The following is a 12288-nucleotide window of genomic DNA, read 5'->3' as shown; positions in this document are numbered from 1 at the left end:
GTGAGAATGAAATAAATGAGAAATTAAATACTCGTCCCTGGATACGGTTGCTCTTAGGCCCACGGCAAGGACATTCATGTCCTGCCTGGTTCTCCGGACCTGCTATACTTTTGACAGCTACACCCATGTACCCTAGATTTTAATCTATTTGAAATCTTACTCTCAACCCTTTCAAAACAACTATTACTTTCCATATGTTTTGTGTTTCATTGGGTCAAAAGAAAGTGTTCTTTTTCCCCCATCTCCCCCCCTGATCTCCAGCCTCCTAGCTTCTGCAGCTGGGGAGTCCACGCTTGCATAAGCTAATTGAAGCCGAGCTTCTCAGGAATACCAATCAATTCGGATTGGTGTTATTGCTTTCCAAAGATCACATTTAGAAATTTATCATAGTTGAAATTGCACAAGGCTGCTGCAGCTTCCACGGGGCAGTGATGTCTCAAAGTCGATCTGAGATCCCACCAATCCATGCATGAATCCAGTGCGTCACGACATTTCCAGCACACATTCAGATATTGAGCCAATAGCGTAAGGATTAGTTTAAAATAAGTGAAAAGGATAAACATTGGATCAAATTAGATTATTTAATTGAGCTTTGTGTCCACAATGAAGCCTATTTATATTTGAAATATACTTTTTATTTACAAGATGATGAAGAAATGGAGTGATTTGAACTCCCAAAAACTGTAGAGAAGTGGTGGGTGTTTCTGTTGAAGCACATTGCCCACCTTGTTGTGAAGATGATTATAATATTATCAAAGGGTAATAATATCATGAGGATCACAAACAGATGATTTGGTTCCTTTGTTCCCATACAGTTAGACAGACCCTGTAACCTAAAGTTAGATCAAAGCTGAAAAGAATTCATCCCAACCCTACACTTGGCCTGGTAATGGCCAACCGCATGATCTTATATTGCATCTCAACAGAGAAGGGATAGCTACATTACATAAAAGAATTCGAAGTTTTAGAAGTCAACTTCACCATCATAATCTCTTCCCAATTGAAAAATTTTTATTAAACCCCCATTTATTAATTCTATTAATTTATATATTAGAATTATCAATAGCATCACATTTGCTTTTGTTACAGAGACAATGATGAACATGAAGAAATTAATTGAAAATGAAGAACTGTGGAACAGAAAGCGACGAGACCGTGACCTGAACCAAGTCGGGAAAGGAGTCAACATCCACAGAAACTGAGAAAAAAAAAATAAAGCCTGCTAATAATTTTAAGTCAAAGCATAAAACCCTAGCTAGCTAGCACCTTCTGCAAACCCGTAAAGGTTATCGGAGACCGGCTTCCTGGAGAAAACTAGAGTGTATCAGAGTTTTGGGTTGGTCAGCAGCTGTAAATAAAAGCCTCTGAATCTGTGTTGCCTGTAGAAAACTTGGTGGCAAATAAACGAATCGTCAAAGCAAATTGAAAGGGTAGGAGGATTTGAAGTTGAAGCAGCAGTGGGGAATAACAGAAGATTTCTACTTCTATAATTTCACTACAAACAGACAAGAACATAGTAATTAAATTAGTAAATGTAATGCATATTCGGATATTCACCTCTGAAACCAAGTTCCAAAAGTTCTTAGTAGGGTGAAAGGAGAAGAGGGGGTAAGACAAAGAGAAAGTAAAGAAGATTGAATGGAAGAAAGGTAAGAAAGATCCATATACTACAAAATCAATCTCAATAGCATGGAAAAAACCAAAGGCAAGAGAACCATATATTATAGGCCAAATCTTGCCAAAAATTGTCTTTGGGAATAAGGCAAAAGATCATTTGGAAATACTTGATTTTGTCTTTATGAAAGACGTCATGGTGTAACCTATAAAGAATACATAGCAGCATGGTACAAAATCTCCAGATGCTGATTAAAGAAACAAGAACCAGTTCCCTGGATAAAACAAAATCCGTCTGAGTAATTCTAAGAGAGATGAGGATAGATTAGAGGGAAAATCGAAGATCAACCCTCGTCTTTTTTTTTTTTTTTTGACTTATCATCATCAGCTTTGTACTTTGCAGAGGATTCCAAAGATCAATTACCCTTACTTGTGTTTTGTTTTAACTCTCTTTCCTGGTTTCCCTTGGATGAGTGAATATTTCATCAATCCCATAAAGCAAGGGAACCCCTGCACAAGGAAGCTTAGCAACGCAAACTGTAAGTACGAAAGATCAGCTACTTAGTCATACAGTAGTACTTGCGATTTGGTACTCAAAATCAAAGACAAGAATCATCAGAACTTACTCAAGAATACTTGGCCTTCTTTCTGCTAAAAAGATAAAGATGTAACCTAAAAAGAATAAACTTATGGAAGAAATCTTATATACATACCGAAAATTAGCAAAAAAATACCAACCATGTATCATTCCTTGAAAGCTGAAACCGCATCCCAGATGCACATAGCAGGAAGAACCCATGAAACTCAGGATAGATAGCGCCAGCTGATGAACATTTAAAACACAACCTCGTCGAGATGGCGCTATCCCTCCTGAGCTTTACAGATTCTCCCATACTTTTCCATGGGAAGATCAAAACCCTGTAAAAAGTAAAAGCTCTCTTCAACACGCCTCAAGAGCTGAGATTAGCTGTGAAAGCTAGGCTCTGAAACACATCTCAGAGCTCACATGGTGAGCGAGGAAAGAGGTGGGGTTGGCAGTATTTATAATTAAGAGGAGAGGACGTGGAGAGCATGAAATTCACAATCAATCTCAAAGACCAAGTAAAATTTTATGGAGGGACGGTTTTCCTTCCCCCTTTTTAGTTGCCATTTGATGAGAATTGCATATAAATTTATAATTATTTTTATCTTAATTATGCATTAATTTTTCTTAGTTTATACGCTGCCGACTACGTTATGCATTACAGCTTTAGTGAACTATAGGGTTATCCATGACCAAATAAAATTAAAAAGAAGAAAAACCGCGATTTTCTCCAATTGACGAAGCTTTGCCGGGGGGCAAACCCTAATTTATCAAATTATTTAATAGAGCAAAGTTACCATGAGGAAAGTCTCAAGGGCAGTCCCCGTACGGACTCCTAAGCTTTATCTTAATATTCTATTAGATTATCACAATATCTTCCTTAATTAAGCATCGCTATGATATAATATGTAGCATAATAATCAAGGTATGTTCAAACCTGATAAACAAATCAGTGTAAAGTTCTTAAATGGAAAAAGCCTGTACTCAACTTGGAAATGCCATAGATGATGGATTGATAGGTTGAATCCATACATAGCAAAGATCAAGAATATATATATACATAAATCTTAATATAAATTATAGTTGACTAATTGATTATATTAATTAAATTTTTAAATATTTAACTCATTAATTGGTATATGATCTTATTAAAAAAGTAAGATTCGAATTTTTTTTATGTCAATTATAAAAAAAAAATTATACTAATAAAAAATGATCAATTAAGGAATAACTTTGATGTATAAACCTAAGTATAATTAGTAAATTCTTAACCCAAAGTGAAATGTCAGTATCAATTATTTGATATTAAATAGAAGCAGGGTGTACTCCTTTGTAGTGCAAATAGTTGTTAGAAAAAGCTGAGGAAAGTGATTACTTTTTAGATTTAATTAAACATTGGTGGGTCAATCATCATTGCCCCCAAAGGTGCACGGACTGCCCTTCACCCTCCCAACGTATCACTTTGTGAGTTTAACAATTTTGGGAAATCCCCCTCACCATTTCTTCAACAAAACCATCATTACTTGAGAATCAACCCTCTAATTTTGCAGTCGGCAAATGTGAATTTAATCTTGAAATCAACCCGAGTTTTTCTTCTTGATTAACCTTTCTCTGTCAATCTGACCTGTCGAGAATGTTCTCAACTGTGTAACGTCTTCAGGTTCATGATAACATGGATTTGAATTTAAGCTAATCATGTTCTAGAATTCACCTCCTGGTAAAGCTCTCGTATATCTATGAACACATGTTGCACGTAAACCAACAGATGAAAGCATTAAATTCTATATTTGGAGTGATTGCCTTCTTAAACAGAAATTAATCAAGTTGTAGGGTAATTAACTAGAGAATGGAAAATGTGCCTTGGGACCTGGTCATTCCAAGCCTTCTTTCGCTGACTCAGAGGGGAGGGGTGATGCCTCGCAACTTGCACCACGCATACTTGAACACTCAACTTTTTTCTAGACTTGTTTCTTTAGATTAGATTTTCCTAGCTTAGAGTTTAGACTTTTAGACCGTATATCCTATTGGCAGGAAGAGGCAAGACCCGCCTCTTATTTTATTTTCTCTCTTTTTGTGTGTGTGCTTTCTTTTATACAGTACAGTGCAGCAGAGAAGGTGACAGAGTCTCAGGTCCCCAGGTTCAGGCTTCAGGTCCAGCTCTCCAGACTCCAGACTCCAGACTCCAGACTCTCTCAATATCTCCATTTCTCCAACTTCGAGGAGAGGGGGGGGGGAGGGGGCCTTTGGCCCTTTCTTTCTTTTTCCATCTCTGGATTTCATTAAAAATTTTGGGACACTACATTAAAGGACATTAATGCCCCCTCCCACCACCATAGCTTCTGACTCCTTCCAGCAGCACATCAATTCCCCCCCTTGTTGTTAATCTTTTTTCTTATGTGCTTCGATTTCTCCATTGGGAAAAACCAAAATCTGGTTAATTTGGTCATATTTCTTCCTTTTATTCCTTTTCTTAGACTTCTTCTCCTGCCTCCCCTCAGTCTGACTCTGACGAAAAAGGTGAAATCTACCTTCGATCCTTTTTGGCCTGTTGTGGACATCATGGGTCCTACCTGCTTTCATATGTTAATACTAAATATTAATGTCATAGCTGTCATTGCTCTATGCTTACATAATTTGATAAAGTTCCCCTTTTTTTAATATTTTTTAAATATTTTTCAGTCAAAATGGTATGCCATTGTTTAGAAATGCTTAAATAGTAAGGATATTGTCCAAACCACATAACCATATCATTTTGTTTTAAACAACATTTCTTTTTCTCAAGGAGGCTAAAAGATGAAAGTGGGATTTCCATAGTAAAATTGGTTGAAATCGAAATGGTGACACAAACCCCTTATTCTAAATAGAAAATTGTAATTCCCAAATATGACAACGGCTGTGAAGCATCCAATCATAATAATAAAAATAATTCGTTTTGACATTTGGGGAAAAAAAAGATGGTAACAGTTCATTTGGGTCTTTTGGTTTGTCAAATTATTTCAAGGTGACAGTAGAAGGTGAGTGAGTGGTGGTAGCCAGGTAGGGGAGGGGGAAGTGTAGGCGTAGGCGAGGCAGCACAAGCCCAATGGGCATTTATCCTCCAAGTTCAGGAGGTAACAGAGGGCCCAGCATTGAGGCATTAAGCTTAGCCTGCCGGCAACAGGAGGACACCCTTTTTTTTTTATTTGTGTCACATCACCTTGTTCATTAGCCACATTTACACGTGGAGCCAGAGGCTTCCCCTCCCTCCCCTCGGCCCTCTCTTCCCTAAACATCTTCTAGTGGGGCCCTGGCCCGACAGTCTCCTCGCATTGGCTCTCCCACTTGTCCGAATCCTAGCAAATACGACCAACGCCAGAGCCGGATCAGGCGCCCTGGGCCCCTCGCCCCAGCCTGGTTTTCATGGTGCAAGTGTGGCGATTGGCAAGTCATTGCACCATGCATATAACATCTTACCTCCATCCCCATCCCACCCTAAACCGACCTTTTGTTAGTTCTAAGCATTTCATGAGTTCATCTCCTTGGTGGAGAGTGCTCCGAATCTAATCCAAAATTTTCCGATAATCATAATTAAAGCAAGACTTTTGTTGAATACAAAGGATGCTGTCCTCGGTCCAATGAGTCAACTCAGATACTGTGGCTGTTAGCATAATAAGGAAGCATTTGTTCTGTTATGATAAATGAATTTATCTTTATTTAAGGAGTTAAATTGGATATTTGATCAGAAAGAAAAGCTAGTAATGTTTTTCCGAAGCTGATATTTGAGCGGATAATTTCAATGTTAATTGATGCCGTAAACAAGCTTTTGCCTGCATGCCATCATTTGACCATGAAGAAGAAAAAGCTGGTACTACATTATTTTGAAGACTGAAAACTCTTCCAAAAGCTTACCCTCCAGCAGTAGACAAGTAAAGGAGGAAACATGAAATTGAGCAGAAAGGGAAAAATCCCACATTCATCAAGGCAAGAACAACTTTATGAAAGTCATTTGTCATCACTGACCCCCCACCCCCAATTGGATGCCTAGACTACATAGTTGCTGATTGTGTACGTTCTGATCTGAAGCATAGACAAGTTTTTGCTGTGAATATTTTAGAGTTACAATTGACAAGTGTGATCAGAAAGATGAAATGCTGGTAGGGGACCCAAATAATCACAGGTCGGTCTTGCCTCTCTCTCGAGTCTAGATTTGACAGCACTGGCAGCAAGCATCTGTCAAGGCTTTCCATTGCGCTTCCAGCACATGCACCCTAGCTCTCTTTCATTTCAACTTCATGTCAATGTTGGAGCCTACACTCCGAGCCTCCATGTGCTACACCACCACCCAAAGGGCTTCCTTTTCTTCTTATAATACAAGCATGGGCTCTAGTCCGACTCTTGTTTTTGTTATGGAATGTGGAGCCAGACACGCCCATGTAGCTCCTGATAAGGAAATGGCAAAAAATGACTATGAACTTTGAAGCTCCTTTATTCTTAATTTCTTCATAAAATTTTGAATCAAAACCTGTCAAATAAATTGAACAATTTAAAAAGCATTCAATATTTATATTATGATTTTTTTCTAAATTTAATATAAAATATATCAAAATCAAAACTCCGTCAAATTTAAAATAAAGAATGTATCTATTTTGTTAAACCGATCATAAATTTATGTATAAGCATTAATCAATGATAGACCATTATCAAGAATAAATGTTAATGATATTACAACAATATATATATATATATATATATATATATATATATATATATATAAGGATTTGACATAGAAAAAACTCGATTGCGACTTGTGCATAGTCTTACAAAATATTTTGATAGAGGATACATTTTCTATCGATAATATAATGAATTATTCATTTAAAGATTTTTGTTATTTTCTAAAAAATGGGAATCAATTATTTCTAGCTTTTAAACACAATAATGATTGCTACCAAGAACAAAGAGAGAAAAATAACAATAGATCAAAGCGCATATCAGTAGAATCTCCTTTAGAACAAGTTGAGACCCTACAAATAGAATTGTAGATCCTGCAAACTTGATTTGATACGAAGGATCTTGGACTTTATCTGATGCTGATTTGATGCTAAAACAATTTGAGATAAGATAACTTGCACCAATTTCTTCGTTTTTTTTCGTTTTGGAGCCAACAAAAGAGGATGCAGACATAGGGTTGGTGGTTAGTCATAGATTGCTGACCCCAAAGTTTGAAATTTGATTTGGGTGGAAGGCGTGTGGTTTCTATCATTTCCCATTTGGAAGATGATGCCTTTGGTAGATAATGGGATCCTGGAATTGATGTTGGTGATGAACTGGTGGGCAGCCAAGAGCCCAATTTTGGAAGGGCTAGTAGTCGAAAAGCTTGGCCGATGGAGAGGAAATAAGCCTGTCAAGTTCATCTAGATGGGTTTGTTGTAAGGTTGTAAACCCAGGGATTTCTTAAGCAGGCTTCGGTCGGCCTAATTGGGTTGGTTTGAGTTCTGAGGAAACTTTTGATTGGTGTCAGGATTTACTCGATTTAAGGACGTTATTTGTTGAGTTTTAAGTTCATTAGAATTTTAAATTTTATTTGACTAAGATCTTTATTTTAAATATAACATTAAGTAATTCTATAATTCTAAATTTCTTATTTCATGTTGAGTTTTAATCTCATTCTAATTTAACTTTTATATTATAAAATGTATCTTTAACTTTAGAAAATATAGTAGTTCTCTAAAAGAAAACATGTTGTAATTTTGTCTTTTACTTTAATTAGAGCTAAAGTGGGTTGGGAGCTTATTGTGCAAGGGATCCTAAGTTGGTAATAAAGAGAGTCGGGATGGATCCAGAGTAGAGATCGATGCAGACGAAAGCTATTCTTGAGCTTTGTTCCTAGGCGCCAATGTCACGGTGACAAGGAGTTCTTGGTCTTGTTCCTAAGCGCCAATGTCATGAAACAGCAAACGGTATCGTTTACGTTTCGAGTTGCGGACATTTCGTGACCAGGTGTCTCTTGCTTCGGTCGTTAGAATTAGACAAAAATAAAGGAAGTTCCATATAAGCTCCAACCTCCATCCTCAGCCAGAAAAAATATCAAGGAAAGCAAAAAAGAGCAGAGATAAAACCAAATACTTGGCTGAGAACATTTCTTCAGTTTGACAACTCTTGAAGCACAGAAAACAAAAGCCTTCTTCTTGTCAAATAAGACAGAGAAGATAATAGCAGGGCAATGGTTTCACTATGCTTGAATTCATTGCCGCTGCCACCTTCTTCACACCCCAAAAGGCTTACTGAAACTTCTTTGTCGTCCTCTTCTTTCAGTAATGGTAGTGTAGGAACAGCCCTGAAGCCCATTGTTGTCAGTGGAAATCCTCCCACTTTTGTTTCTGCTCCTGGTCACCGTATAGTTGCAGGTTTCTTCTTTTTTTTTTCTTGTTACAGCTCCATGTAACTTATTGTTGAATTTCATGCTCAAGTTTTCTGTGTTTGTTCTAGCTCTTTATTCTTGAACGTTGATTTCTGTAGCTTTGGGAAATCTTTGTTGGGTGGTAGAAGGACTTGGGACTTAAACCAGTCACTATCAGTTGGCATTGAATCAGATCATAGCAAAATTAGAACCGTTTTATTCGTTCACTGTTATTGCTTAAATGCCTGCTTTCGAGTCTTGAATTCAGGCTTTTGCACTCCTCAGTCCAGGAGTTTGCATAAACTTTGCTTTCGAGTCTCGAACACGTAAAAACTCTGGATGCTTGTTTGAGATGTATGTTCAAAATTTCAAAGTATTTGCACAATCTGTTGTTGATTAACTGATAATACAAATATAGAATGTGTTGATTAACTGATAATACAAATACATAATGAATATTCAAAGTCGGAAAAGGACTTTGTTTGATTGGTGGACAATGTCTTGGGGAACATTTTGCTCATTAGTATTGTTTATTCTGTTCATCACTTCTGAAGTTATGTATATCTTTATTTGCCTCCATGAGTAGTTGGAGATCTACATGGAGACCTTGACCAAGCTAGAAGTGCACTGGAGATGGCTGGCGTCTTGAGTTCTGATGGTGAAGACTTATGGACGGGAGGAGATGCGGTATTCTTCTTCTTCTTTTGTTGATAACATCTTGAAGAAGTTCTGCAGTGACTCCAGACTTCATATTCTCTAGTTCATATCGTGAAAGAATAGTGCTAAGTTTGCAGTTCTTTTGCTATCGATTTCTTATTATCACAGTGGCTGCTAGACCTATGCCAAATTTAACATTATCGTTTATGTAGATAAGTTTATCCACGTATGGAATTGTTTCTCTAATCTGAATTCCATCTGATTCTTATGTTACTGTTTGAGAAAGTAGGTATTGGTTCAGCTTGGAGATGTACTTGATCGAGGTGATGATGAAATAGCCATCTTATCCTTGTTGCGATCATTAGATATACAAGCGAAGGCTAATGGTGGAGCTGTTTTCCAGGTTTGTGATGCTAAAAGTAGAACAGATTGGGTGCATCTTATTTTTGAAGTTCAAGTTGCTGCATTTTTAAATCCAGTTTGCGTATGAAGCATGCCTAATTCTTTACACATGCAACATCTTTCTGACTATTTAAGATGACTTATAGTTCTAGCAAAACCTTCTGGATTCCTTTTCAAGATGTCCTTGACTTACACTTTAATAGCTCTTATTGGAAGGATTACTTCTGAAACTTTGAGGTCTACTTTCTGCAATTTTCACTAAAATAGAATGCTGATAGTCATCTTCTTGATACAGGTCAATGGAAATCATGAGACAATGAATGTGGAAGGGGATTTTAGATATGTAGAATCTGGGGCTTTTGATGAGTGTGCTGATTTCCTTGAATACTTGAATGACTATCAATATGACTGGGAGGGAGCATTAGCCGGTTGGTGTAGCATGTCTAGAAGGTGGACAGATGAACAGAAAATGTCTAGAAACAATTGGGGGCCATGGAATCTGGTAAAGGTACTAAAATTCTCAGTGCTCTCAGTTTACTGAGCTGATATGTTTCTTCTTGTTCTTAGAAAAGTTCACTGATCATAAATATGAAGGCATTTCCTATTTCATCTATGCTTCTTACTTGTTAGTTACTTGTATAATCTTAAGAATATAGGGTAATTAGACACTTTCTATGTCCTCTCCATTCATGAAAAAGCCTTTCTGATAAAGATATCAAATTATTAGGACAGAGACAAAAGGGTGTGATTTCCAGATCAGTTCTGTTTAGACCAGGTGGTCCACTTGCGTGTGAGTTGGCACGACATGCTGTAGTTCTTAAGGTTAATGACTGGATCTTCTGTCACGGTGGCCTCCTTCCTCACCATGGTAAAAGCATTAACTTCATTTTTGCATGAATCAGTTTAGTAAGATCATTATCATTTGTCAAATAATATGTAAGAAGTTTTTTTCTTTGTTCTTTTTGTTTGAAATGTCTGATAGGAGTCTTGGTACTTCCTCAGTTTCATATGGCATAGAGAGGATGAACATGGAAGTATCTAAGTGGATGAGAGGTCTGATTGACAAGGATAGCAGTCCTCACATGCCCTTCATAGCCACCAAAGGGTATGATAGCGTTGTTTGGAACCGCCTATACTCTAGAGATATTTCTGACTTGGAGGCTTGTCGGATTAACCAGGCAAGTGTACTAACTAAAATGTTCTATTCTTACGTACCTTCAGGAACTAAAATTACTTGCTCATTAGCAGATAAATGCTATTCTTGAGGAGACTCTGCAAGCAGTAGGAGCTAAGGCAATGGTGGTAGGACACACACCTCAATACTTGGGAGCAAATTGGTATGCAAACTTTCTTGAAAAAATCTTTAAAACCAGTAGGGATCCAGTCTTTATATGCAACATATTCATCCATTCTATACATAGTTATTAACATTTAGCCTTGACTGCAGTGCGTACAATTGCAGCATCTGGCGCATTGATGTGGGAATGTCCAGTGGAGTTCTTAATTCAAGACCAGAGGTGAACTAAACATATAACAGGATCTTATACCGTCTCAAAAATGTAAAGCTTAAGTCTAAGGAATCAAACCCTGACACCGTCCCTCACCCTCTCCGGAAATTGACGAAAGAAAAAGAAAAATGATCGTTAATTAAGCAATGCTGGCCACTCTTCTAGAGTCTAAATTTCTCAACATTACCCAAGCACCAGTTTTTATTCTTTGATTGCATACTGCTTGAGATTGCATATACAGTGTGAATTTATTGTCTCCTTGGAACTGCATTTATCTTTGAATGCCTGTTGAGAGAGAATTATATGTTTTGACATCTGCTAACCAGGTTCTAGAAATAAGAGATGACAAAGCAAGGGTAATAAGGAGCAGAAGGGACACGTTGAGTGAGCTCCGGATTGTCGACTCTATATAGATACAGAATGTAAATGATCAGGTATGATTACTCCCTTTCTTGTTTCTGTGACCACATGAGGTTTCAGATGCATTAGTCAGAGTGCTTACATATTCAGAATGGCCATTCAACAGAAATCTCCTGCAGGAAAGATATGCAGATTAGGTTGCACAGGCTGACAATTTTGACTTTCATGATGAAAAAACACTTGTTTCATGTATGTTTCTTTCTGTGTTTACAGGATGTATATGAAGTAAATCTTTTTCCAGCTGCAGTTTGATTTATAGCTTCCTGGAATCATCGTCCATCTACCCGCCAGCATGGTTTACCTGTAAGAAACATGTTCAACAACAAAGAATCAAAGGCAATTTTTTTGTAAATCAACAGACAGGGGGACAGGTGCCAAGTACTCTTCTTCTTTATCATGCTGAGAAGCTGAAGTTGATTCCGGAACCTGACTTCATGTCCAAACAATTCCTTCAAGTCTAAAGTTTTTGTAAAAATATATAAATATATTGGAGAGTATTATTTGATTATTCTCAATTTTATAGGAATTTACTCAAGTGTTTTTAGAAGTAAATTTACCTTTCAATAGCAGTAATTTGTTTATGAAAAATGTTAGTAGACAGTAAATAATTTTTTTATGAAGGGTTTAAATTTAATTCATTGTGCATTGGATACAAAAAAAAAAAAAAATATATATATATATATATATATATATATAATTTTCGTCTCATTTTCTTTATCTATATG

At 37.0% G+C, this 12288-nt stretch overlaps 1 protein-coding gene across 4 annotated transcripts; it reads left to right on the top strand.

The window, feature by feature from the left end:
- The first annotated feature begins 8280 nt into the window (after window positions 1-8280).
- Window positions 8281-12098, top strand: SLP1 (Calcineurin-like metallo-phosphoesterase superfamily protein). Of its 4 annotated transcripts, none has more exons than XM_018128526.2 (10): window positions 8281-8583; window positions 9163-9263; window positions 9523-9636; window positions 9931-10137; window positions 10368-10503; window positions 10638-10813; window positions 10884-10972; window positions 11083-11152; window positions 11470-11577; window positions 11777-12098. In XM_018128526.2, the coding sequence occupies exons 1-9, from the start codon at window positions 8400-8402 to the stop codon at window positions 11554-11556; spliced, it is 1164 nt and encodes a 387-aa protein (XP_017984015.2). In that variant the 5' UTR covers window positions 8281-8399; the 3' UTR covers window positions 11557-11577; window positions 11777-12098. The 4 variants fall into 4 exon arrangements, with proteins under 4 accessions (XP_017984015.2, XP_088665933.1, XP_088665932.1 ...); XM_088809807.1 differs by having other exon boundaries at window positions 8284-8583; window positions 9931-10143; window positions 11811-12098; XM_088809806.1 differs by having other exon boundaries at window positions 8284-8583; window positions 9931-10143; window positions 11805-12098.
- Window positions 12099-12288: the final 190 nt, after the last annotated feature.

This window comes from Theobroma cacao, chromosome 9 (genome assembly GCF_053813885.1).
Source record: "Theobroma cacao isolate CCN51 chromosome 9, ASM5381388v1, whole genome shotgun sequence".
Taxonomy (NCBI): Eukaryota; Viridiplantae; Streptophyta; class Magnoliopsida; order Malvales; family Malvaceae; genus Theobroma; species Theobroma cacao.
Note: the sequence above shows the minus strand (reverse complement) of the source record. Positions and strands in the feature narration are given on the sequence as shown.

What these genes read in the sequence shown, in the direction of transcription:
- SLP1 (XM_088809807.1), top strand. Translation starts at nt 8,400, where the DNA reads ATGGTTTCACTATGCTTGAATTCATTGCCGCTGCCACCTTCTTCACAC. An exon ending in TGGTCACCGTATAGTTGCAG is followed by an intron (nt 8,584 to 9,162) that starts GTTTCTTCTTTT and finishes CTCCATGAGTAG; the next exon opens with TTGGAGATCTACATGGAGAC. An exon ending in CAATACTTGGGAGCAAATTG is followed by an intron (nt 10,973 to 11,082) that starts GTATGCAAACTT and finishes CCTTGACTGCAG; the next exon opens with TGCGTACAATTGCAGCATCT.